This window comes from Pelmatolapia mariae, linkage group LG13 (assembly GCF_036321145.2).
Source record: "Pelmatolapia mariae isolate MD_Pm_ZW linkage group LG13, Pm_UMD_F_2, whole genome shotgun sequence".
NCBI lineage: Eukaryota > Metazoa > Chordata > Actinopteri > Cichliformes > Cichlidae > Pelmatolapia > Pelmatolapia mariae.
The window spans coordinates 9,896,763-9,923,604 of record NC_086238.1 but is presented as its reverse complement, the minus strand read 5'-3'; the positions used below and the strand labels follow the sequence as shown (position 1 = coordinate 9,923,604).

General features: G+C 40.0%; 4 protein-coding genes across 5 annotated transcripts in view; 2 read left to right on the top strand and 2 right to left on the bottom strand.

The window, feature by feature from the left end:
- Window positions 1-364: 364 nt before the first annotated feature.
- trmt2b (tRNA methyltransferase 2 homolog B) lies at window positions 365-3,727 on the bottom strand. Its single transcript, XM_063491461.1, has 2 exons — window positions 2,827-3,727; window positions 365-1,092 (listed from the first exon to the last, which is right to left on the bottom strand). The coding sequence occupies exons 1-2, from the start codon at window positions 3,679-3,681 to the stop codon at window positions 472-474; spliced, it is 1,476 nt and encodes a 491-aa protein (XP_063347531.1). The 5' UTR covers window positions 3,682-3,727; the 3' UTR covers window positions 365-471.
- dnajb12a (DnaJ heat shock protein family (Hsp40) member B12a) lies at window positions 3,261-11,082 on the top strand. Of its 2 annotated transcripts, none has more exons than XM_063491463.1 (9): window positions 3,261-3,359; window positions 4,385-4,562; window positions 6,556-6,701; window positions 6,788-6,958; window positions 8,290-8,369; window positions 8,493-8,602; window positions 8,696-8,868; window positions 9,595-9,737; window positions 10,493-11,082. In XM_063491463.1, exons 2-8 carry the CDS (start codon window positions 4,462-4,464, stop codon window positions 9,714-9,716), a joined length of 903 nt encoding a protein of 300 aa, XP_063347533.1. In that variant the 5' UTR covers window positions 3,261-3,359; window positions 4,385-4,461; the 3' UTR covers window positions 9,717-9,737; window positions 10,493-11,082. The 2 variants fall into 2 exon arrangements, with proteins under 2 accessions (XP_063347533.1, XP_063347532.1); XM_063491462.1 differs by lacking the exon at window positions 3,261-3,359 and adding an exon at window positions 3,795-4,035.
- A 2,619-nt stretch (window positions 11,083-13,701) lies between these two features.
- On the bottom strand, window positions 13,702-15,678 carry LOC134640116 (DNA damage-inducible transcript 4 protein-like). The gene is made up of 2 exons (XM_063491724.1): window positions 14,774-15,678; window positions 13,702-14,523 (listed from the first exon to the last, which is right to left on the bottom strand). The coding sequence occupies exons 1-2, from the start codon at window positions 14,931-14,933 to the stop codon at window positions 14,015-14,017; spliced, it is 669 nt and encodes a 222-aa protein (XP_063347794.1). The 5' UTR covers window positions 14,934-15,678; the 3' UTR covers window positions 13,702-14,014.
- Window positions 15,679-24,772: 9,094 nt separating this feature from the next.
- Window positions 24,773-26,842, top strand: part of spock2 (SPARC (osteonectin), cwcv and kazal like domains proteoglycan 2) — a 36,024-nt gene continuing 33,954 nt past the window's right edge. The window contains exon 1 of the mRNA XM_063491856.1: window positions 24,773-25,086. Coding sequence (XP_063347926.1) covers window positions 24,898-25,086 — 189 coding nt within the window. The 5' untranslated portion in view covers window positions 24,773-24,897. The remainder of the gene's footprint in view (window positions 25,087-26,842) is intronic.

Here is a 26,842-nt window from a genome sequence, read left to right as displayed (position 1 = left end):
CCATCTACAAAATAAAAAGGTTCTTTGATGTATGATGGTTCTTTAAAGAACCATGAAGACATCTGAAGAACCATTTAAGAACCATAATTTTTCTGAAAGTAGGTCTGCTTAGTCTAATAATGTGAAATCAACAATGTCCATCACCATTAAAATTAGGATTTTTCCACTTTTTAGTTTTCAGCATTTAACGTGAATATATCTGGGGACTGACTGTTGGATATTCATCTTTCTAATATTTTATAAACCAATAATTACTCCAAAACAACGGCACATTAGCTGATTAATAATCTGAGCAGTAACTTCTGGCACTGGTAGTACAGAGTCCTGAAAGCAAACAAGTGAGAACACGTGGGTCAAACATGAGTATAGGATGTGCAACGATTTATTTTATCATCTAGAATACAGTACATCATTATTCCTCTGCTTACAAGCTTTTAGGGTTAAGGCCAACCTTTGAACAAAAGATATTTGCTACCTCTCGAAAAGGATCACCACTTCACAATGAGGAGTATGTGGGAACATGTCAACGGGCACAGCCAGAGTTGGTGAAAATGCTTCTCCTGTGAGTTTCTTCTGTGAGTTAGGATCACAGCAAAGTTCCTTGAAGTTCCTCATAGCTTCTCCGTCTGGTTTACAAGAAACGTAGACCAGCCTGCGGATAGCCGGTTGGTTTCGCAAAGCTCGGACAACCCTGTGGTGGAGGCCGGCTCGAGCAGGATTTACCACGACTGTAAGGCCTCTGCCTGCGAAGCTCAGCTGAGATATAAGGCCAGGAAGCACAGCTTCTGCCTTCCCAGAGATAAACTCACAGTTTAACACATTATTGAGAGCTGCGTTGTGTTTAGCGTCTTCCACTGCCTGTTCTATGAGCTCTATACCGATAATTTTGTCCACTCTGGGAGAAATAGTGATTCCCATGGCACCCGTCCCACAGCACATATCTAGAAGAGTGCCGCCAGCTTTTGTTTGCCCTCCATCCTGCTCAGTGTTTGGGACACAAAGGTCTCTCACTGTGGCATAGAGGACTTCAGCAGCTGCCTGGTTCACCTGGAAAAAGGCGTCGGCCGAGATGCGGAACTTGAAGCCCAGTATCTGAGAATCACAAGATGACAAAGGAGCAATGAAAAAAACAATCATAAGGTAAAAACACATTAAACAGTAGCTACCCACTCTTCTCTATTGCCTACATAAATTCAGTGTTTATAAGGATGGTTTTATAAGTAAAGCTAATGTTATTGTTTTATGGCAGCTGACAACGAATATGAAGGTGTATTACTGCCACCTGCTTGGCTAGAGTAGTGGTACAAGACTCCAAAATGCAAGCCTGCAAGGAATGCAATGAAAGGGAGCAATGGCTGTACACACAAAAAACACACAGTTTTATATTTCATTGCTAAGTTTGAATAATGACTCCTGTCTCGCTTTCTTTTTTAAAGAGACAGGGCCCCCTGGTGGGCCACGAAGATACTGCAGGTGGGCCACAGTAATAACAGAAACTCAGTTTTAGTATATTCAAGTATACTAAGTTTATTACAAATGTATGAAAATATACTTATTTATATAAAAAGTGAAACAAAACGGTAATATTAGGTGGTTAAGTTGTGATATTAGTCATTACTCTCACCTAAAGTTACAGATCTTGTATTGACATTTCTGTCTTCCAGTGGCAGTCGGGTCACACATCAGCCTTAATACCTTGTGTATGACTGCGTAACATTAGGAATTTATAGACAACAGTCTGTGTTCTTTATGTTATTTAATAAAGTTGTCAAGGAAATACATCTCTTTCTCTTGTATTTTAATTTGGGCGAAGATTCAGGGCTTGATGGGCTCCGTTAGATTTTCTGGTGTTTAATGAGACACAGTACTCTTGGCTTTGGGAATGGCCGACTTACATTTTAGTCATACATGTTCCACTGCTTCCCTGTCACAGGTTTGTGACATTATTCCGTGATGTATCTTGTGGGGGGGGGGGGGTTCCCAGTACTTCCACAGCTGTAAATAAGTTGAATTTCCTGCATGGCCTATTCTTAACCTCAAAAATATTATTTCTTCCCTTCTGCTTCTCCCTATTGCCTTGCTATGATAACTTTGCTATTACAAATAATGCTCTTACATGCCTCATTTACATGTCCTTAGATCCATCTGTATTTATTCTAAATAGCCTTAGTATACATTACCGTGCAAAAGTCTCGAGCCAACCCTAATTTCTTCATATTTTGCTAGGAAAATATGTGCAGCGACTTACTGAAACATGCACAAACATATCTCCAAAAGTTGATTCTGTTCATCTGGACGTAGCGTTTTCTGGGAGAAACGTTTCGTCACTCATCCAAGTGACTTCTTAAGTCTTTTTTGACTGAAGAAGGCACTTGGATGAGTGACGAAACGTTTCTCCCAGAAAACGCTACGTCCAGATGAACAGAATCAACTTTTGGAGATTTACTTTCCTGGATGATTGAGAATGCATCAAGACATGCACAAACATACACTCGTGTGGTTATAAACATGCAAGTACTGAATGATGCGCAGCTCTGCATGAGGCACCTGACACCAGCTTTCAGTAATGTTTTTCCAATATTCTCCGATTCTTTTGTGCGGGAATGGATCATGTTAAGCCATTATATAGCCAAGAGAATAAAAGAATAACAGATTTCCAACACTTTATTTAAATTTAAGTGTTTAAACGTGCACATTTACCTATTTTTGTTTCCTATTTTGGCAGTGAATCTGAATTAAAATGTACATGAAATTATTCATGAGAGCAAGCACTTGAACAATCTCTGTGCAGCTGGACAAGGGATTATTAAATCTCTGTGAGGTTACCTCCTCATATATGTGTGGCTGACCATGCAGAAGCTGGTAGGGAGATTGCTCATGGGTGCACCGAGTCATGCTGCTCTCCTGGAAGTACAGTGAGTCCAGCTGACAGACCGATCCAGGACCCTGAGTGAAGTAATCCACCAATTCCGCCTTATGGACGGCCACTTCTGCTGGGGTGAGGCTCTGTGGGTGAAAGTACACGATGGCCATGGTGCAGCCCTCTTTATTGGTCCTCACTGTGATCTCTCTCCAGTGACCCCCGGTGTGGAACAGCAGGCAGGGCTCCAGTGAGGACAGGCGGATGAAGTCTTGGTAGCACCTGGCCACCAGTTTGTGCTTCTGTGGCATGTTGAGCAGGTGGTCTCCGCTGACACAGACGATGTTCCCCTTCCTGCCTGTGCCCACGTAAAATCCAACCGTCTTCGGATTGCCATCCACTCCTCTGTTGACTGAAAATGTGGACTTGTTGCGGTAGCCATCTCTCACTGGTGAGGGCAGAACAGGCAGCACAGGAAAGCTGAGTTTATCCCTGACAGGTGAGTCACCAGAAAGATGCCCAGAGAGCTGGGACAGGATCTTCTCCTGATTCTGTTGCTTGAGCTCAAGCTGCTTATCATAACTCAGTCTCCACAGAGGGGTGACCACATCTGCCAGCCTCTCCTCCCACGACACATCATCAGTCCATGAGGGTGGTTTCTTCTCCTTACCTTTCCTCCATCGCTTCTTTGATGGTGGGTTCCCCTGTTCGGTTACAATAGTGCCATTTGCTAGAAACCGCGGAAAAGTTTTCCTCAAGTAACGCATAAGGTCACGTTTGACAAATATAACTGACTTGCTGCGTGCAGCTACCAAGGCCATTTTCTACTTTTGAAAAACTTGCTACTATGGCTGAGGGTCCTGCAGGAGGATTAGCGCATTGTAACATACAAGGTACACGGCAAAAGACTTTACCGGGTGTTCATGAAGCACATGCTGGAGGTTCAAAGAAACTCCTCTGACGTCTTATTTACCGGACAGATAAGCTTGCTGTCGACATCCCCCTGCGTCCCAGGGCAAGTAAACATTTCCGCTGTGTCGCGATGGACTCAAACAAGGACGAAGCGGAGCGGTGCATTAAAATAGCCCTAAATGCAGTCAGTAACAACCAGCCGGATAAAGCCAGAAAGTTCCTGGAGAAGGCACAACGCCTGTTTCCGACAGAGCAAGCCAAAAGTACGTCGAATAAACGCCTGTTTGGGAAGTGACTGGGGTTTTTTTAAATCATGGGTGCTAGGCCGTCGCTGTGAAACCGAAGCAGCTAACGCTAGCATTAACGTTACACCAGCTGCTAGCCGACACTGGTATTTGTAGTTTTTCAGCCTAGAGTCGCGTTTCTCCTAATACGTTTGGTTTCTTCAACATAGTGGACGATTAGTCGGTATTCGCAGTTTTATCCCTTATAGAGTGGTCTTCGTAGCAGCTGGGATGCTAACAAGTAGCTAACCGTGGTAGGATTAACGACGTGGGAAACGTGAACTCAGGTGGCAACCGTCGATAATATGTCTCCTCTGTCTTTTCACAGATTTACTGGAGTCTTTAGCGCAGAATGGAAAGCCTCCGGAGGAGAACGGCAGTCATGTGAACGGAGAAGGACCCGCTATGAGACACCGCGGCGGCAGAGAGGAGCCCGAAGTGTCCGCACAAGCGACGACGGACTCGGGAAAGTCCTACACAGCCGAGCAGCTGGAGGCCGTTAAAAAGTCAGTTCGCGTTTATGTGCTCCCTTTGTTGCAGTGAAAATGCTGGGAGTGCAGAGGAGATGGTAGAGCTAACTGATGTCGATGTCACTAGACGTTTATCAAAAAGTCAGTGTGATTATAGTGAATATACGCTACCTGACCAGTTTATTAGGTACACCTGCTGAACTGCTGGCAGATGCAAGGATTTCAACAGCCAATGACATGGCAGCAACCCAATGCATTTAGTTATGTAGACATGTCCAAGACGACCCCTTTAAGTGCAACCTGAGCAGGAGAATAGGGAAGACGTGTGGTTTAAGGGACTTTGAATGTGGAGTGGTTTTAGGTGCCAGGCAGGCTGGTCTCAGTATTTCAGAAACTGCCGATCCACTGAGCTTGAGTGTGATTGAAATTGGCTAGACTTCTTCCAGCAGTAACTCAAATAACCTCTCATTAAAATCAAGGTATGCTGAAGAGCATTTCTATAGGCAGAACGCATCGAACCGACACCATTGAGGTGTCACTCCTGTCAGCTAAGAACAGCAAACGGAGGCCAAGATTCACACAGTCTCACCAAAATTGGCCAGAAGAAAATTGGTAAAAATGCTGTTTGGTGGGATGAATCTCCGCATTTGGATGCTAGGGTCAAAATTTGGCATAAACTGCATGGATTTAACCTGCCCTGTATCAACAGTTCAGGCTCTTCATTGTGGTGAAATTTTGTGGGGGATATTTTCATGGCATGCTCTGGCCTCCTTAGAACCAATTGAGCATCCTTTAAATGCCACACCCTGCCTGAGTGTTGTTGCTAACCATGCCCATGCTTTTATGACCTCAGACCACGAAGCTCACATCATCTCAAAGTAGTCTCACAGTGAGTTCACTGTACTCAAATGATCGCCAGCTCTCTATCCGATAGAGCACTTTTGGGATGTGAAGAAATGGGAGAGTCACATCATGGATGTACAGCCAGCAGATCTGCAGCAACTTTGATGCTGTCATGTAAATATGGAACAAAATCTGTGAGGAATGTTTTCCAGAACTTTGTTGAACCCATGCCATAAAAGAATTAAGGCACCTCTGAAGGCAAAAAGACATCCCATTCAGCAAGGTGGCCCTCATAAAGTGTGCAGTGACTGTATTTCAAACATCACTCAGTCCAGCAGATTTAGTTGACCAATAGGTCAACAGGTTTAGGTTTAGGATGACAAGATATCATTACTACTGGGATGTGATGACCACATTATCTAATCCATCTATATCACATGGCTCCAGACTTATTAGTTCCTTTTATCAATGCTGACATGTTTTTTTTTTTACAGTTGCAAAACAGTGACGTCAAACAGACGTCTTCTACACACCCAAGTGATGTGCAAATCTGTTTCCCCCCTCTACAGAAAATTGATCTAGAGTCAATAAGAGAAGTGATAAAAGTATCGGACCCATAAGCAGTGTCAGTAGTTGCACCGGTGTCAATATTGGGCCCTAAAGATGACAAAGCAGGTAGAAATGATGGTTCATGTAAAGTTAAAGTAGTTAGATCTGAAGAGAGAGAGAGCTCAAACTGGGGATGTGAATGTTGTAAAAAAAAAAAATTATTATTATTCGAGGAAATTTAAAAAATAAGCATCATAAAATCCACATAGTGTAAACATTCTTTCAGATATTCGTGCAGACGATTTAAAATGGCCAGTACTGTGCACAATATTAAGCCTTGAAGCTGTACTAGTAGTTATACTAGATTACTTACCATCTTTTTGGGCACTTTGTTCCTGTTATAGAGGGCAAAACACTCTCAGAAATCCAATAAAATTGCACTATTTGAATTCAGAAATCAGAGACTAATTATGGTTGCCTCATACATTAAATGGGGCGTGTCATTACTTGCATTTTTTTTTAAAGACTCAGAGTCACATCTCTGTAGCTCTAACTACATATTGTGTTTATAGTGTTTTATTTTATTTATCATGTGTAGTCTGCTAACAATCTCTGCTGTATCATTTTTTTCCTGCAGGATTAAGAGCTGTAAAGATTACTATCAAATCCTAGGAGTGGAAAAGACTGCCTCTGAGGAGGACCTTAAAAAGGCTTACAGAAAGCTCGCTCTGAAATTTCACCCAGATAAAAATCACGCACCAGGAGCCACGGAAGCATTTAAAGGTAAATGAAAAGTTATTTATGGGAAAGACACGGACACAAAGATTTAGAAAGTGCACAACGGTGGTGATCTTCTGTGTGTCTTGCAGCTATTGGTAATGCATATGCTGTTCTGAGTAACGCTGAGAAACGAAGGCAGTACGACCAGTATGGTGAGGAGAGAACGCACCCGAGCAGACACAGACACCATCATGAGTTTGAAGCAGATATCTCACCCGAGGACCTCTTTAACATGTTCTTTGGTGGAGGCTTTCCAACAAGTAAGTAGAGCTCAAAGGAATAATAACATCCCAGTAAAGATGTTTGGCGTGATTTGATACACTCTAATCAAAGCAAGCAAGGGATCTTAGAAATTCTGCACAACACGAGAGTCAGCTAGTGGTTATTACATAACCATAATATGTAATCTTCCCTCACATCTGGCAGTTTTACAAAGCATCTTCCCAGATTACCTTTCTAAATGCAGAAAGATAATCACTCCAGACTGAAAGCCAGCATATTCAGCTGGTTTTAGATGCTTACATGTATTAGAAATGCGCTGAGTTGAAAGGATTGAAAAACTCTTGGTAATCATCGAGGATCATGTCGCCTTCACCATTGTCTGTCCTTACCACCAAAGTGTCTGTATGGAGGCAGTGAAGGAGGAACCTGCAAACCAGCTTATTGTGTGAATCTACGCATTTGTTGACCATGCATCATTTTCATCCTCCACAACAAGAAAATGCAGGCTGACACCAGCACAAACGGACCTGGGTATATCTTTATAGCACTGCTGCTTTATCATTTAGCATATGAAGAGTTTGGAGTTTGGGGAGGTTTTTGCCTTCAGAGACCCTCCTGGGAGGGCTTTTTTTTTTTTTTTTTAAACCAGGACAAACGTGTTCCTGTTTAGTTCTCCAAAATCCCAATTGCACTGTGCTTGATGTCGATGACGCTGTGTTGAGTGGGCTGTAACAGGGAAGGGGGAGACAGCAGCATTCATGAGGAATGGGAATTGCAAAAAAACCATCAAAGGCCACAAAGCACAGCACGAAAAGCACAAACAGCAGCTCCAGTGGACACTCGGATTCACATCAGCTCTTTGTGTGTTATTACTTCAGCTTGCTTACAGACCAAGAAGAGCACAAGCAAGAGTAGCCCCCAGACCGGTTGTACCACATATTTTTGACACTGCCCTCATCTGTCAACAGACGCTTTCTGCAGGTAGCGGGCTTCCGTAACTGCCCACAGACTGCCAACAAGCTACCACTACTGATTCATCACTTCTCCATAAATGTGGTCGGCTCCTCTGTAATGTTTAGTTATGTGGTAGTTGATTGCTCAAGAGATGCTTTCTCTGACTTTCTCTGTAATTGTTGCTCAAGTTGTGCTGCAGTATAATTAGGAGAGATGGTGTCATGAACACCAGACTGGTTTCACCAAATAACATGGTTCCTTGGACCAATTTTTGTTAAAAATAACAAAACATCCTTCTCTGTGGTTGAGCATGAGAATGCCATAAGTGATTAGGCAGAAAGTTTGAGTATGCTTTGGACTGAATTTTACATATCTAAGAGGCGCAGTTTCATAATCATGTGTTCAAATTTTCCAGGTAACGTACATGTTTACAGAAATGGAAGAATGCACTTTGCACACCATAATAGGCAAGAAAGACGAGAACAACAGAGAGATGTGAGTACAAGCTTAAACCTTGTAAGACCTTCAATACACTTGATATTTATACCATCTGATTTAGTGTCTGATCTGTGGTTAAAAACTAATCAGTCCATTTTTGTTTTTTTTCTCTCTTCACAGGGAGGTCTGGCTCTGTTTGTCCAGCTGATGCCCATCTTAATCCTCATCATTGTTTCAGCTCTCAGTCAGATGATGGTCACCCAGCCTCCATACAGCCTTAGCTACCGCCCGTAAGTGGTGCATTGGTTAATGAGCTTTTATGAGTTTGTGCAAAAGTGTCTGAACATCTGTCACACTCTCAGTTATACATTTTTCTATACCAGGTCAGCAGGACATATCCACAAAAGGCATACATCAAGCCTGAAGGTGCCTTTTTATGTGGGAGAACGTTTCAATGAGGAATATTCTGGAAATATGCTGAAGACTGTGGAGAGAAGTGTAGAAGAAGACTACATCTCCAATCTAAGAAACAACTGTTGGAAGGAGAAGCAGCAGAGTGAGTTTACAGCATTAGCTATGATTATTATTCAGTTTTACATTGCCGGAGTTTAAATATTTGAAGTAATTATTTGATTCAAGATCTGATGCAAAACAAGAAGAAAACTGGAAAATTTTCACATTTTTAGGGTGGAATTATTCTTTTTTTCTTCAAATTTGGCTTTAAAGATTAACTATTATTGTTTACATTTCATTTTGTTTTCTTCATTGAATATTTTATGTCACCTTGTAGTGCTTGAGCTTGTTTGGTTAACATCCCAAGTTCTTTAAAACAGCGTCCAACTGAGCAATTTAACACCAGTATAAAAAATAGATGTAGCCACCATGACGTTACCTGGAGGTCGGAGGATTCCTGTTTTGCAGCCTTGGGTTGAGCTGTTATTGCTGCCTTGGTGTTTTGAAACCAAGGACACTGTACGACCCTGTATAATCCTTTTTAACTCCGAATGGGATCGTAGTTTACAAAATGAACTTCAGACTTTATTCAGTAAGATTTTAGCCTAGCAATTGCTGTAATCAAGTCACCAGAAAAGTATTTACTGGGATGACAGAGCAGAACCAGACCCGGAGGAAAGCTCCCCCTGCTGGCTGTTGGGAGTTGGCATCGCACTTCAAACCAGGAGCCTAAATCCATATTTTATTCTATGTTTAACACTTAAGTTCTGCCTGATTTTGAACCAGTTGATGTGAATTGTACTGACAAATTCTCTTCTTGTACTTTCAGAGGAAGGCTTACTGTATCGTGCTCGTTACTTTGGGGATTCTGAGTTGTACCAGAGAGCCCAGAGGATGGGGACTCCCAGCTGTTCCAGACTATCAGAGATTCAAGTCATATTGGATGGCTAGAAAACACTTCTGCACATATGGGTACGTTGCTGTCTGTGGCATACAGTGTGAGTGCTACAGGATGCCGTATATGGACTGGAAAGAGTTTTTGCATGTTTTATCTGACACATCCTCCATTACTCCAGCCACTCAGAATGCTGTTTTAAATTTATTTTTAATATCTTACAAGAATCAGTCAGTACATCTTGTTTTTGCGTGGCTTGATAATCGAGCTGTGTCAGGGACTGATACCAGATATTCAAGAGCAGGGATGTCAAATTCATTTTACATCGCAGGCCACATACAGCCCACTTTGATTTTAAGTGGACCGGGTGAGTGACACTCTTCTTCCTGTCAGTGTAAAGAAGTTTAACTACCCCTTTATTCCCTAAGATGTGTTAATATAAGGAAAACAAGTGCAATTTAAACAATGTGTCACGGTTTTTCTGCATGGTAAAAAAAAACAGCTCCTGCTGTAAATGAAAGAAATCTGTCTTTGACTGTGATTGTTTAGCCATATTGAGCTAAGGAAACATCCCTATAAATTAACTTTCCACCTTTTAAAGTAGGAACTACAATTCAAAAAGAGTGACCAGGTGTAAAGTAACAGTAGCTGATTTGGTGAAAACATGCAAAATTATCTGTATAATTTAACCATTCCACTCATGGTGAATGTTACTGAGTAATAGTGATAATGGATGATATTTTTAAGAAACTTAAATATATATAACATTGAAGTGATTATCCTGTGATATGAATGGCTGTATAACTGTGATTTATTCTCTTGGTTTTCTCAGGTTCGTCAGTACTTGAATCTAATTAGAAGAAATCGGTCGGAGCCCACTCAAATTTGACCACATTTCTGCAGCAAACCAAGAGAATCAAAAAATGCCTTACGTGTAGTGGGCAGCAGACCTCATCAGGGAACCTCTCTGCGCCTCGGTGTAGATTGACTTCCTGTAGAACTGTGAGAAGCTTTGAGTTCACTGCTGACATTGTCTTACTAGAATCTTTACAGTGGTGAGAGTCGGCCGGGTAGTCGTGCTGAAAAGTAAGAGCATTGCTGTCGGTACGCAAAGCTACTAAGATTAGCTTCCTCTGTCCCAATCGTTTTCTTTTTCTTAAATATTTTGAGAAACCCGATGGCCTTCTCATAGACGGATGTCTGAGCCACTCACAAGGAAAGCGTGTAATTTTTGTAGTTTTACCAATGTAAATATTCATTTTACTTTTAACAGTGCAGGGGTTATTGAAGTCATTTACATTGTTAAGTGGATTTGCTTGTAGCCTGTTGGATCATAATTACTGTAAACTGTTGCACAAATGAAAGTAAACCATATTTATTAAATTAACATGCTAAAATTGTATAAAAGTTTCTTTGAATTAAAATTGTCCAATGATTGACTGGTGCACGCCTCATGTTTTACATCATACATACACATACACATACACACACTCGCTTATGTGCTTCAATAGTAAGTCAGTTTTTGTGTCCCAAATTCAAACTTCAAAAGTCAGGGTATAAAAGAGGGTTTCTGAGTGTGCCTAAATGCAGCGTTCACAGGAAACTGGAATCACAGTTCAAACGCTTTAAATTTTTAATTTTCAGTTATTTCTCCAAGTTTACAGTTTTGACGTCCTCGTTGGATTTTCTGTAGTAGCTGCTTAAACTGTGTGCTGCAGTGTATGTGGTAGATATGGGGGTGAGAATGATGACCTATAGCATCACAATATCCCCGTTTTGGTATTTGCTGTTTCTCTGATGGCATAATGTTATTCCAGGACCATCACTGCAACTGATCAGTCATGCTGTTTGTGACTTTGGTGGGAAATCTGGGACAAATGCCACAGAAACGCTTAAAAGCTGGACGTAAAAGGCCTTCGGGAGTCAGTAACCGGCCTTCAGCTGGTTGTGGTGGGTGAACGGACGAGTTTCGCTCTGGGAAAGTAGAGATTTGTGTCCTCTGCGTTTTGTGGTTTTGTTTTTGTTTTGTTTTTTTAAAAAGGAAAAAAGTCAGTGTTAAATTTTATTTTAGACGTCTTGCTTCACTATACTTTAAGGTTTCAGTTGCACTTCGGCTAGCATTTGGAAACAACTGTGGGTTGTTTTTTTCCATGTTTACTGTTCCTAGGAAAGCTTTTTTGGGAGTTGGATGGCCTGAAGGCAAACTTCTCACGTGTGTAGGAAAAGGTGACACATCTGCTTCGTGACGCATTCACTTCATGTGAATCATCGCACTTTGAACCGCCGGTTTACACCTTGTCTAATGTTGGCTTTAGGTTGAGACACACACAAGATAAGTTGGTTCCAATGAGAGTTTAATTATGATGTACAGTGCTGCGTAAAAGTATTGAGCCTCTCCTCATTTCCTCATATTTTTCCAGAGAAATTGATGCAAACACACATGGAAATATGGTATATAAAAGCAAAAACAGAGTTTGTACATTTCTAACAAGCTTCAAAGTCAATTTTTGGTCTGGCCACTTTTAAACTTAAACACAGCCTGAGCTCTTACCAAACTTTCTTGTCATTTCTTTAAGTAGTTCAAAGCTCTTCTTTGGTTGTTGACTGCTTTTTGTTATGTTCTCTGTCAAAATGATCCCAAACTGCTTCAGCAAAGTTGAAGGAGGAGGGCAATCCATGAATGATTGATGGAGTGCTCCATTGTGTGGAATAGTATGCTTTTTCTGCATTCGGGGTGTGTTTGGGATCATTGTCATGCTGAAAAATGAAGTCGCTCACTGATTAATAACTAATTGAAGGGCCAGATACATCTCTCAGGTCTTTCAGATGCTGTTCATCTGCTGCAGCTTTTTCAGGCCTGTTACTTTTCCAGATTTTTACTTTTTTAAGGCCACACTTCACACCACGCTGTGCTACGCCAGGAATTTGGCTAATAGCTCTTTGGGAATCATCTTGTTGTTACAAAAATACACTTTTATGCCCTTTGAACTATGGTAACTTTTTTTTTTTGTATTCTGTTAAGTGCCTTTCTTATACTTGAACGATGTCAAAGATTTTTAGTAAACCTGGCGAACTAATGCTTAAGACCTTGTATAAAGTTGTTGGAAGCAAAATATTTTTAAAACTGATGCGATCCTCAAGACTTTTGAATATTACTGTTGAACATTCGCACATTTCCTATGATAACTGTTATCAGACAGTACTATCTCACTTTAATTTTACTGGTGTCTACCAGTTTCCCCTGTTATCTTTAAGGTTTCTTCTTCAAGATAAGTTGGTTAACTTCATTAACTACACCTGTTGACTACTCCACTCCATGTAGAGCAGGGATGTCAAACAAATTTTACATTGGCCCACATTGGTTAGGCCCACTTTGATCTTAAGTGGGCCTAACCAGTGAAACACCTCTTTCTGTTGGTGTAAAGCTTAACTACACATGTAAGCCATAAGATATTTTAATATAAGGAAACAAGTGACGTTTCAACATTATAGCTCAGTTTTACTACATGATAAAAAAAATTCAATTGCAAGAAATAAATGTGTAAAATTATAGAAAAAGTTCTGTTAGCTCATTGCGCAGACTGTCCTGTGATTACAAATTAAAAAACTGACAGAATGTTTCTCCTTTGTCTTTGTTAAAAAAAAACTTAAGGAACTTTCTGTGTTTTATGTACTTAATTACTTTGGTGTAGAATGGCCAAGGAGGAGGTAGAGTCTAAAATTGATATCTTCCTTCACATTTCCCATGCCATCCAGAGGGCAGAGTGGAGTCTTTGGTGGGCAGTTCTGGACTCCGGGCCTCATGTTTAACACCCCTGATGTCAAGTCATCAAGTACTGACTACTCTAAACTGCTGGAAGTATCTGTTTACAGCAGTAACATAACTGAATGGTTGGTGCAAGAGAAATAAAATACAATATACTGCTGCTTTACTGTTTTGTCTCAGCACTGCAGTACATAGCATATATGAATCTGTGTGGATATGGGACACAGCCAGATAAAACTCACACAAAAAGTTAATAAAAAATAATTTATTCTCTCATGTTAAAAAAAATACAAAACAAGTGTCCGTTGGTATATTTAAATGTCACATACATAAGGCATTCCCTTATAGGTGTGGCTTCACATTCACAGGAATGAAACTGACCCATGTGCAAACACTAATCTTCACTGCACCCACATGAGTAGCTGCTATGAGACAAAGGTAGTTCAGTATTAACCCCGTCATACATCATCACAGACAGGTCATCATTGTTATGTCTCGGCAGTGCTTTTGTTAAGACTTTGCATTAATTAGCAGCTTCGTTACAGTTTCTTTAGAGTTCAGCTTATCAGAGACAGGAGTGCGCAGCAATCAGCACTCCTCAACCAGCAGTGCGGCTGAACTGTACAGTTTCCTCTTGATAGCCCTGAAACTCGTGCTCAGCTTCAGGGTGTCGTGGTGCTTCGGAGACGATGAGGATGTCTGTGCTGGTTTGCTACTTTTGAAGAGCTTCTGAACTTTTGGCCACAGTCCACTGGACTCCACCCTCAGCACCAGTGTCACATGGAAAGTTGGGACAAGGGATGGATCTACTGCTATTTGATCCACAGTACATGGGGAGTCCTGTTCCCCCATGTCAACGCACAGGTCGATGAGTGCTCCCCTGAGACCACAAGGCTCTATCGCGGCCAAGTGGAGCAGCTCTTGGCTGATATTGTGTAGCAGGCAGTCAGGGAGGATGAGTTTGGAGCAATCCAAGCTGGTGTGCGATGCATCACTGAGACTATGTGCAATGGCAGTCACAACGTCTGCAGCCAAGGTCTCCTCCAGAGGATAGAAGAAGGAGCTGATGTCTAACTCTGACAAATCTGTCATAGATCCTGAAACAAAGGAGAAGCTACAAGTTAGTAAGGAATATATAGCAGTGTGGGATTCACCTTTCTTTTTCTTTTCTTTTTTTAGTTTTCTAATCATTAAACAAAGTGTAAGAAACACTGAAAAGCATATTTTCTTTGTACTTTAAGATTTAATTCTCTCTTGTTCTATGTTTCTCTTTCCAAAATGCATTTAAACAATCAGAAAATATATATATTCTCTTGAACAGTGTTAGTTCAATCAAATGACACTTACCAGATTCACTCCTGCAGTACTGATCTTCTGTCGCCCTCTGATTGTGTCCCTTCAGCTCTGTCAGCTTGTGGAGCAAACTGCTCCAGGACAGCCGCTGTGAGCCCCTGTCCTCCGATGGAGATGGAGGAAAACTACCATCCAGAGACTGATTGCAAGACATCCTTAAAAATAAAAAAAATTTAAAAGTGCTATTGTATCCTCGGATGGTGGCCCCGTCCCTTGAACCAGACCAGCTGGAAGACCTCTGCAACAATGGAACAAAGCCTTAAATACCCACGAAAAGAACACCCCGCCCATCGTATTTTTCCACCAATGACGATTCAGCTCACGTCCTCAGCATTCTGCCTTGCCTGGTAACACTGCTGATCCCTTTGATGATGAGGCAAAGCCCCCTCTGCCGGTATTGCAGTAACAGCCCGACCCCCATCCTGCATACGCGCAGAAGTTCCTGCTCTTTCTACTCTTTATTTTTTTACTCCTCTATTTGTTAGTCATTTTAAAGGTAAAGTAAAGATTGCCACACAAATCCCACTAAACGATAAAGAAAGATCCGCCCAACAGAAATTTCACACGAAACCCACAGGAAAAGACGATGACTGTACAATTGTTGAAAGATCGATTCCTGTGAATGACATGGGGGACACGTCTCGCACGTAGACCTCGTTTGTTGTTTCCGTCAAATGGTCAGAAAGAGTGCTGACCATTAACTTTACAGCTTTTGTTTTAAACAGTGCCCCTGGGAATAATTTAGAAACGTTTAAAAGTCTCTTTAGCAGGGGCCAAACCTAAACTCAAACTGCCAACTCAAACTAAACTTCAACAGACAGTTTCTCAGGCATGAAGTAAGCCCAGTCGACATTACTGGCACAAAAAAACAGCCTATGAATACCAGATATTTTTTTAAAGGGGGCGTTGTAGTGATCATAGCTAGATCTTATTATTTTTAATGAGTTTTATTTTCCCCTCTGCACGTCCTCATAGTTTCATTCTTCTTTTTCTTTTATGACAATTTTGTTTTAAAATTTTTAGTCTTATAATATAAACCCCATTACCAAAAACTTTGGAGCACTGTGTAAAACAGAATGCAATCAAAGTCAAAACTCCTAAAACCATATATTATTCACAATAAAACATAGAAATCATTTAATAATTTACTATTTTATTAAAATGTTATCTCATTCTGAATTTGATGGCAGCAACAATTGTTAAAAAAAATTTAAAAAAAATTTAAAGAAAGTTATGAAAGAAACAGGTGGTGGAACATTTTTAACTAATTAAGTTAACTGGCAATAAGTCAACAATAGATTGGATATTTAAAAGAGTTTGTCTGAAGTAAAGATGGGCAGAGGTTCACTAATCTGTAAATAAAAAATTATGGAACAATTTCAGAACAATATTCCTGAAGGTAAAATTGTAAAGATTTTGAATATCATCTAAAAAAAAACAAACATTATCATCAAAAGATTTTGAAAATCTGGAGGAATCTCTGTGTGCAATCAGTATTGGATGCTAGTCTTTGGGCACTCAGGCAGTATTGCATTAAAAACAGACATGATTCTGTTATTGCATCAGCTCAGAGACACTTCCAGAAATCATTATCTGTGACCACATGTCATGCTATTCCCAAGTCTAGGTTAAAGCTCTGTCATGCAAAGAGGAAGCCATGTGCCAACATGATCTGGAAATGCTAAGTTAAACTGGACTGAGGAAAAATGGGAAAGTGGAAAACTGTTCTGTGGTTTAGACAAGTTGAAAGTTATACACAGGTTTTAGCAACATTTGCTCCATCCAGCTGATGTCTTTTCCAGGACCCACACATCCTAGATCTATTACAACAGCATGGCTTTGAAGTAGAAGAGTCCGGGTGCTGAACTGCCTTCATTTCCATACAACAAAAATACAAGAAGATCCAGGACTGCTGAGCACATGGAATTTATATCAGGCAAGATTGGAAGAACAGTCCTTTCCCAGAAGTCCAGCAGCTCCTCTCCCCAGTTCCTAGACATTTATGGAGTGCTGTTAAAAGGGGACGGGGTGCTACACAGCCTAAAACATGGCCCTGTCCCACCTTTTTTCACATTTGTTGCTGCCATTTTCTCAGTTTAACCAGCTGATACATCCCTGTGCTCTTCTGTGAATAAAATATGGGTGTATGAGATCTGAAAATCATTCTGTTTTTATTTGCATTTTATACAGCTTACACATGCTAGTTTTTCCTTTTTAAATGTTAGTTTTTTTCAGTCAGTCAATAAGCTTTAGTGACAGATTGGTGTCACAGCTTTATGACCATGTTGTTCACTTAAATGCTTTAATAAATCACTAGAAAGTGTGCTATTCTCAGAGACCCAAAGTTTAAGAAAAATCTTGTGCAACTCTGGCTCATGATTTCTAACAGGGAGGCTTTACCATCCCCCACTGCTGCAAATGCCTGCAGACCTGTTTACAATAGCAGGTATTTGCTCTCCAACTTAAAGTCTTAAGCCTCTGTGTCCATTCATGCCTTTTATTTTTATGGGGATTGTAGGTTACTTACATCCCATTCTGGGGACTGACCTTCTCTTTGACTTGGTTTGTTGGAATAAAAACCCAAACAAGCACAGAAAAGTACTAGTATAATTTGGAAAACTACCACTTGCTTTACACTGAAGTTGAAGCTTAGTTGATTAAAACTATATAAAAACAAAAGTATATCAGATGTAAAATATATATTCAAATTGACTATATAAATGAACATTTGAGGAAATTATAACAATACAATACAAAAAAAATTGATATCTCATTCAGTTTACCTGACAGGTCCTTGTTTAAAGGTCTTAAAAAATAAAATAGCTTTACAGCACTCATATGATAAATTGCTATGATTTTACATTTGCAATATCAGAAAGCCCAGATAGCCTAAGTGTTGCAACAAGCAGGAAATAATCCTGTTTGACATTTGTTGATGATCTCATCATTACTACAGCTGCTAATGTGTGAGCCCTAAGAAACGGTTGCTGTGAGTTAGTTTATATATATATATATATATATATAAATTTGTTTATTAACTTTTGTTGTTCATTGTTTAAACGTGCTCCATTGACTTATTTTTCACTCTTCAGTTTTCGGTTTGAGTCTTTTTATTATTATTATTATTATTATTATTATTATTATTATTATTATTATAGCCTAATAAGATTGATATTTGTGCTGAGCAAGATTTCAAAAGTCCATTATTGCAAGTCATATCAAAAACTGACTCACAGTCAGTCACGTAGTCATCCCAGTCTCATAATATGCACGCACCAGAACCAGCTGATACTGGTTGTGATGACACATTTGACCTCACTGACTAAGACTAAAACTCTCTTTTTTTCTCTGCAGCTTTACGTAAGTATAGTTTTGTGAGCGCTAAACTTCTTTTTTTAAAGTTTACCTTTTATTTAGCACATAAACAGTGTTGTGATAAGACTAAGAACGCTGCAGAGATGGTGCAGAATGTGTTGGCAGAAAGCCTCATTTGGTTAAAAAGAAAACACCACATTTGTGATAACTGAAATGGCACATGCAAGGATACCGATGGTTAAACCCTCGTGCAGTAAAGAGGATGTATGATGTATCGCAAGACACAATAAGATCGCTGATCACGTTCCTTTGCTAATTCACCTACACAAGGCAGCTGTAGCAGTTGTTTGAATTTAAACGACAACTTTATTCTCCACATTTCAACTTTATTCTGAAAATGAACAACAACATATATATTTTTGGTGTTACCCTAATAGTCGTAGTAAAGAAGTAGTAAACAAGGAAAGGTAAAAAAGAAAAATTTCAGTAGCTGACTACACAAAAAAATTAAAAAAAAAAAAAAGCTGAACTACCTAACAATAAACTAATGCCAAAACTATTTAAGCTACGTTCATTTCAAAGTGCAGTTTGTGTGTTAATCGCACTTAACCTAGTGGTGAAATTCCAGAGTCGGCCCCCGATTGATGTAATGCACTGCATAACCAGATAGTGGCGTCACTGTACAAGCTTTAAGTTTCACACGACGAAGAAGCTGCAGCCAGTGTGGTGAAAGTGCTTATGTTTGCATGGGAAATGTTTATGCCCGGTTGCATCTATTGTTTGTGCCCGTGAACACAGCAGGCTGTCTGACGTGTCGTTTTCACGGGCGTTTCAACTGTAGCAAGTGCGTTTTATTCTGCTCCATTAATGTTTCTCCGCACACAGCGCCGGTGCCGTTTTCCTGAGCTTAAGCCTGCAGACTACACTGTTTGGGGGAAAACATTATTTGTACATTGTCATGGAAGAAAAGTAAAAAGGGAAACAAAGCGTGACAGGCAGTGTGTTTTACAATTCAAACAGGCCTGAGAGGGCTGTTAAGCTGGCCAGCCTCGGGCTAATTCATGTATAATAAATCTATTACCAAGTGGCTTGTTGAGAGTGCTTTTTTTGTTGTTTTCTGGAAGTACTTCCTTTAATCAGAGGATCATTGGAGCGAACCACAAAGAAAAGCCTACCTGTATCTTTTTTCATCCCAGCAAACTACTTGTTTCAGTAACTGGTGCGAAAATAACCCGAGCAATTACGATGCACTTAACCAGAATGTGCTCAGATACCACCTTCTTCTTCACGCTCTTTTGCATACGCTTATGTTAATGAATTCAGTAAGAGGTGAAAGGGTCCCTGGATTGTGTTTGGGAGGCTGTGACTATAGCAACGGCATGCCGTTGTGAGCAGAAGTACTTTATTGCTGTTTATCACTCCTCGTGGCATGAAAAATGAGGTGGTGTCTGTCACTCTGAGGAGACACTTCCAACTGAAGAAGAATAACCTTTCCATCTCAGCCCTCCTCGTGTTTATCTGAAAAGGCTTTTGCAGTGAGTGCAGGATCGGCTGTTTGGCTCGGCGAGGCTGCATCACCTGACGCTAGACCTGGGACAGGTTTTGATTTATTGCTGGAAGAAGCAGAAACAGACCCACACTCTCAGGGGAGGGGAAAATGTGATGTTTAGCTTTTTTCTCTCTCTCTCTTTGTTTGTGAAGATACACTCTTCTTTATTAAAGCATTAACACTTTACACAACACTCCAGAGGGTGGATCTGCTGGGCCTTTCTGTTCAAAGATGATAGATTTGAAAAAAAAGAAGAAAAAAAGAGGCCTAGATAAAATCTAGTAAGGAACATTTTACCACTATCTGCTTTAAATACATTTCCAGAGGTGTAATAAGCCCTGTGTCATTCATTTATTATTGTTGTTGGTCACGGAACATGAGCAACGAAACAAAAAGGTGTTATCGTTTCCTTTCACTGACTGCCAACTTGACATAAAGCACCCGAAGGAGGTGGATTATTTGCATTTTCCAGCTTTGGTTGCTGAGTTTGTGAACGAGTTTCATTATTGATATTGATCGAGTGTAATTTGGCACAGAGGCTGCATTGCTAAGTGATAGGTAGCAGAGCAAAAAAGTCACTGCATGCATGATGACTTAAGACAGAGAAAAGGATCCCGATCATTATTTATAAGTACTCTTAGTGTGACTTGTCCCAGAGTGAAGCTCTCTCTCTCTGTCTCTCATTTTAGAAGCATGTGCATTATTTAGCAATCCTGCCAAACACAGCTTTCCTCGGCTGTTGTGACTGCTCTTTGAATCTTAAAGTATCCTGGATATCGTCCGTGTTTACTGGACTAATACCACCTATTAGTCTTGAATGGACGTTACAGTTTAAAGGAAAAGTTCTGCAGTTTGCTTTTTTCCAGCCCAAAGTTAAATAACATCATTAATATAATGATATCTGTAGGGAGACCTGAACCAATTGACTGACCCCTTAAACAGACTGCTAGAAAGTCATTAGTAATGGCACACATTCATTAAAAAGGTATTAATTAATAAGCTGACAATTAACTTAGGCTCCAAGACTGGCTCGTGGATACAGACATCTGTTCTGGATGACAGAATCCAAAATGTTTCGTTAATGAACTTCACTTGATCTGTGCGGTCGTCACAATTACATCTCTTCCTCTGAGTCACAAAGCATCAGACCCGGGGAAAACACACTCACATGACAGAGGAGTGTATTCACAGTGCTTTTATAAGATTACATTACAGCCTATAGTACTATGACTCAAGGATTTCTCAGCCATTTTTTTCCTTTTCTGTCTCCAAAGAACGAGATGAAAATTGTTGGTTCCCGTGTTCCTTCCTTTCGCTTTCTGCTTCACTGCTCCGTGACTGTCATATCACATCTGTCTGGGTTCACGGCCAGGCCTTTGCTCGATTCCTGCTGCAGTAGCTTCAGGTTTTCCTCCTAATATGTGACTTACAAGAGAGAAGTTAATCACACTGTAATTTTGCTTCATGCTGTTCATTGCTTTCAGTTTGATTAATGTTGCTGAGATTAAAGCAGGGTATTGCATGTATTCGTGTCTGGCTACAGTTAGCTTTAGTTGAATGCAGGAAGTACAAACTAAGCAGAGTCCAACCAGCTAGAAAATTTGTTGTTTGCACACATGAATATTTTATTCAGCTTGAGTGTGTAGCATTAAAAATAAGCATTTGCATGCTTGCTGTATGCTTCGCTATATGTGGATTAAGCTCAGCTGCTTTCACGCACTTGATTGTATCACATCACATAATTTCCATGCACGAGTCCATGTTCAGTTTGAACAACTTCCTGTCTTTATCTGACTGATTAGACGCCTGCCTTTATTAAGGTCTCAAATACACTTCTTTCAGGATGAAATAAAGATGCCATCAGTTAATCCAGCATTTCATTTACAAGCTGTCATTCACTGCTCCTCTCTAGGGCTGAGACTGCAGCAGGCTATGCAGATATAGTTAAACACTATAGCCTGGCAAAGTGCAAATGCTGTACTTCCCCAAAAAATGCATCAAAACATTTTATACAACACAACCGAGACGTATCATAGAACTACAGTCAACATAACCACATCGCATACCTCTTTTTGTGTTGTCATTAATCCAGATAATGAATCAACATTGACCCTTTTCTTTATTTATTTTTTCTATTTTAGCCAACTGTGTTTCTTGTTATAATGTAGATACAAGGGCAAAATGCAAGGTTGTCAGTTTGTCAATCAAGATATAACAATGTAATTAACTATTGCTTTACCTTTATTCCATAAGAAAATCACATGAAATCAGCCAGCACTGTGGTAATTTGTTTCATTTTTATTAAGACTGAGAGGTTTTGATTAAGCTCACATACAATAATGAGTTTTGACAGCATGAACAGTACAGTTTGAATAATTCATAACATTTGTTGTAGGTGTGTTGCACTTAGGTATCCCATTTCTAGGGCCTGGTGTCATGTATGCTGCCCCTTACTGGGACACTTAGCAGAGTCATGTGAGATTACACCTTAGTTAACACCTTTTTGGATGCCGCAGGAGAAAAATTGTTGTCCACTGCATCTTTAAAAGTTACATGAGAACAAAATCTTTTCAAAATTTCAGTCCAGTTTTAAACAGCATCACAGAACTGAGACGGTGCCTATTAGAGTCACAAATGATATTTTAAAAACTGCTGACACTGGTGAATGTTCTGTCCTTGTTCTGCTTGACTTAAGTGCAACATTTGATGCAACAGTCCATAAAACGTTTTTGACTGAGAGCCTGCAGCATCAGGTTGGTATATCTGGAACAGCTCTACAGTTTTATTTTTGTTTTGTTTTTTTACTGGTGACCACACCTCTCCCTCTTCTAAAATCTGGAGTCCCCCAGGGGTCTATACTAGGTCCTATCTTGTTTTTTTTGTTTTTTTTTAATATATATACATGCTGTCTCTTGGCTACATTATACAGAGAAATAATATTTTGTTCCACTACTATGCTAACAGCTTAGTATTAAATGAATGGTAAAATCCACAGACTTATATTTTCTAAAAAATTAAAGTCAGAAAAAAACAGAAAATCCTATCATTGGTCCAGAAACGCTTCATTTACTCATCAAGTCCTCCCTTGGTCCTTTATCAGTTCATGTACAATCAGTTGTCAGAAACCTGGGTGTGCTTGAGAAACACATAAGCAAGGTTAACAAGTCCTGATGCTACAGCAGTGGCACATAAGAAATTGGCGCTGCTACACTGTTTACACTGGCTGCCCTTTACTTTAAGAACTGGTTTTAATATTCAACTTATTATTTTAAAAAACATTCATGGCCTGGCTGCAGTTGCACAGCCTGAGATCCTCCCAGAAACCTGTTTACTTTTCCCATCACGCTCACACTTAAAGAGAAAAGGTGATCGAGCATTTGCTGTTAGGGCTCTTCAGCTGTGAAATGACCTGCCCGAGGAAGTCCAACTCGCTTCCTCAGTGTCTTCATCAGTGCTAATTTATAGCACTTGGTAGCGCTTTTATTATAGATTTTATATCTTTGACATTCTTAGCTTATCGCCATTTCATTCTTTAAACTTTTACATTTTATGTTAAATTTATTATTTCCTATGGAGTCACATTATATTTTATTGTCTCTTGCACTTGAGTCTTGTGTGGTCTTTTATAATTGATATGGAAAATTGTTTTTATAATTTATTCCTAGGGGGCTTTTAAAAAATTTAAGTTTATTGTTTGTTTATTGCGTGTTTTTGAGAAGCACTTTGTAAATGCTGGTTTTATTAAGTGCTATACAAATAAATTTTATTTTATTGTCTTTATGGTTCATTGATTTTTAAGGGTCTGTTTGGGCAGCAGCTGTAATCTATCACTCCTAAATTGTTTTAAATTTTCATACAAGCTGCTGGACCATGAAACCAAATGATAATTTCTAAATACTTATGTTATTCTTCTGAAAATACTTACATTTACTATTTTATATTAAATAGATGATTAGGTTTTGTCTATATGCAATTGGATCCAAACTTTATATTATATGTCATATCGTACTGTATTTATTATAAAGTCTCAACTTTGTAAACAAATGTACTCTTGAACTGAGTAAGTGCAGACACTTACTAGATAATTAAATGAATTATGCGGAGCAGATTCATAGCCTTACTTTCAACAACTACAACAAATGCAACAGCCACAGTAATTGATTATGTATTATAAATAATAACGACACGGTCTCTCTTGGAATAGATATCTTAATCTCAAGGACACTATTTTGGATGAATATATCTGGATGAATAAAGGATAACTAACAAGATATGTATAAATAAAAAGAAAAATCCAGTCACTTTAGAAAAAAAGGGGGGGGGGGGGGGGGGGGGTTAAAGTGAATCGCCTAATAGCTGCTGTTGATACCTGAAAAGTTTGATTAATTTGAAATTAATAAATTGTAAATAAAACAAAAACATCCCTTCCAAGTGATTAATCTCCATGACAACCAAGAGAGAGCCGCATTCATTGATGAAAGTCGTGTGATATGACTGAAGCCTCTGGAAAAAGCTCAAAGTGGACCCAGTTGGTATTCTTTTTCCAAACTAACATCGCTAAGTACATTTGCATAGCTCTTTTGTAGATAAAGGGTCGCAAAGGGTTTCCCTGTTGCGGTGAAATTTTAATGAAAAAGACATCTTACCGTGCTGCAGCAGAACTGCTGGCTGAGTGTGTGTCAGAGTGGGCTTTTTACTGACTGAAGGCTTTTTTTTAACATAGACATGAGCTGGAATGATCAGGAAATCCAATCTACGACTATCCCGATGCCAAAATTTCTCAAATAAAAACTAAAACCTGCCTAATCCCAGCCTTTCAGGTGGAAGGTTTTACTTATCTCATCAGAAATAAAGGTAATCTAAATATGTTTCCCCTCACAAACCTAAAAGAATTAACTGAGGAGTCAATAATACATTATTATAGCCTTTATTTAGCCTGCCCCACAAACCAAACAAAAGTGTCCCACCTGAAAAAGCCCAGAGCGGAGAAGAGTCAATGAATGGCGTCACGTGACATTTGAATTCGTTGCTTGTAAACACCAACAGCACCCAGGAACATGCAAATAAATGTGTGGCGTGTTCACGGAAACACACCCTGAAAATCTCTCTCTCCCTCCCTCCCTCTCTCCCTCTCTCTCTCTCCTCGAGCAGAAGGCGCATCCTATAGGCTAATCAGGTGGTACTTTCAGTCCAGCCTCGGTATCCTCCTCCTGCACAGTCGGTGTGCGCGAGGTGTTTTTGTTTGTCCGCTACCATGGTGGGAAATACGGATATCGTGTGCCTTCTCGTCCCGCTGGTGATGCTGGCGGGGTCAACCCTCCAGACCGAAGTGAAGAGCGTCAAAGAGGCGGAAAAGACGGGGAATTTCATGGAAGACGAGCAGTGGCTGTCCACCATTTCACAGTACAGCCGCAAGATCAAGCACTGGAATCGCTTCAGAGATGTAAGTGTTGATTGGGAGATCCGCTGTAATGCGGTATGAGATGCGCTGATGGGGAAACACGCACTCCACATTTCGGAAGTGTAGCCTAATAGTTATTATCACACACTTTCGAAGCGGGTTAAAGCACAGAAACTTGGTGCTGGTAGTTTTAACACATATAAATGTTTCAAAATGTGAAAAAACAGAAAATTAAGCACTATAAGATCTATTTTACACAGAAGGGCTTTTATACTAGAATGAAATGGGAAATATATATAAGTGACAAAACATGGTATTGTGTATTATATTGAATTCGTGTGATTTTATAACTATTGATTCAGTAAACTTCCACAATAGAACCCAAGGAAAAAAAGCCACATTTGCAAGCACAGTCCATAGTGTATCGACTGCTGTTCTTCCTACTTTTCGCTTATGAGCCCTTTGCTCATTCCAAGCAATTAAGTTTCAGCCCCACTTGCACAGAGGCATAAACCTATTCCATCACACTGACCTGACTACTGGTTGCCCCAGATGTGCTACCAGACGTGTTCCAAGAGATTTCACAAACAAGGGAATTTAGCAATTAGAGCAGAGCCAGCAGTGATTGATTGATGAGCATTTTCACCTACTAAACACACTAAACTGGGCTGCAGGGATTGATTAAAGCTCTCAGAGCACTGTGATATATTGCCATGTCTGGGGCTGCATAGCCATAGTTTTGCCTTCCTTTGCTTCTCTGTGAAATGATTAGTAATGATCCCAACAGGATTTGGGCAATAGTGCAGTTGGATTAGGTTCCATATGACTCCTGTTAATTGGGTTTTAATTGATCCTATGTGGTAACTGCACTGAATGATAGGTATCATTATTGGATCTGAAATGTGAGCGGTTTGCTTCAGCTTGAGCATCTGTTGTGAGAACAATGGCTTATCTGTTCTGGAAGAAAAGATGAGCCTTTCGAAGTAATAACCTTTCCCGGAGAGATTGCGGTGTCATTTCTGATCCTCCTCCTTAAAACACGGGTCGTGGGTCCCCGGAGAGGACGTGAACGTGTGTGAAAACTGTCAGCATCCCCTCTCGGGGACGGATTAGTTTGACTGTGATTACTTAAAGAGTGCGTCCTCTGGAACTGTACTTAGGGAACTAATGAAATTGTGGGCATGGAAAGATTAAGTCAGAATTATGGTGGGATTATAACTCACTGGTCGTGGCTCCATATTTGATGCAGAATTTTTGTTACAGCAGCGATGTCATTATGAATTCGGCACTTCGTGATTAGCTATGCAGAACCATCACTTTTCACAAACATGACAGGAATTTGAGGAATATCCCAAGATATAAACAGTTTGCTTAACGATAGAGCTTCTAATATAAAGATGTCACTTTCTCTCCCTTTTCCCTTAATTTAACATCAAAGCTGCTGTGCAACACAAATGGCCCCTACTTTTACACACTGAATCTCTTTCATGATCATTATTCTCGAGGGTGATTGTCTCAGTGTGTTAGTGCATATGCGTGCATGCATACAGGCATACAGATGTGCTCTTGATTTTGGGAAGTCTTAACGTCCATGTCTTTGTTAATGATGATGATGACAGGAGAAAACATCAGAGAAAGTAACCAGTGAACATCCAGAGGGATTCGCCAGTAGAAACTACTTTGATTTCAGCTTGCTGCTGTAGCAACTGCAGTCTCTGGATGAAGCACGTATCACTGGGAATTTGATGACTCTATCCACTCACAAGTCTTGCTTCAGGGTGTGGGAATAAATGGAAAA

Bases quoted from the DNA above. Each gene is read 5' to 3' on its own strand.
- dnajb12a (XM_063491462.1), top strand. From the start codon at position 3,903: ATGGACTCAAACAAGGACGAAGCGGAGCGGTGCATTAAAATAGCCCTA. The intron at 4,563-6,555 runs GTCAGTTCGCGT...TTTTTCCTGCAG, and splicing joins CAGCTGGAGGCCGTTAAAAA to GATTAAGAGCTGTAAAGATT. The intron at 8,370-8,492 runs GTGAGTACAAGC...CTCTCTTCACAG, and splicing joins GACGAGAACAACAGAGAGAT to GGAGGTCTGGCTCTGTTTGT.
- LOC134640116 (XM_063491724.1), bottom strand. From the start codon at position 14,933: ATGTCTTGCAATCAGTCTCTGGATGGTAGTTTTCCTCCATCTCCATCG. The intron at 14,524-14,773 runs GTAAGTGTCATT...CCTTTGTTTCAG, and splicing joins GTACTGCAGGAGTGAATCTG to GATCTATGACAGATTTGTCA.
- trmt2b (XM_063491461.1), bottom strand. From the start codon at position 3,681: ATGGCCTTGGTAGCTGCACGCAGCAAGTCAGTTATATTTGTCAAACGT. The intron at 1,093-2,826 runs GTAACCTCACAG...TGTGATTCTCAG, and splicing joins AGCCACACATATATGAGGAG to ATACTGGGCTTCAAGTTCCG.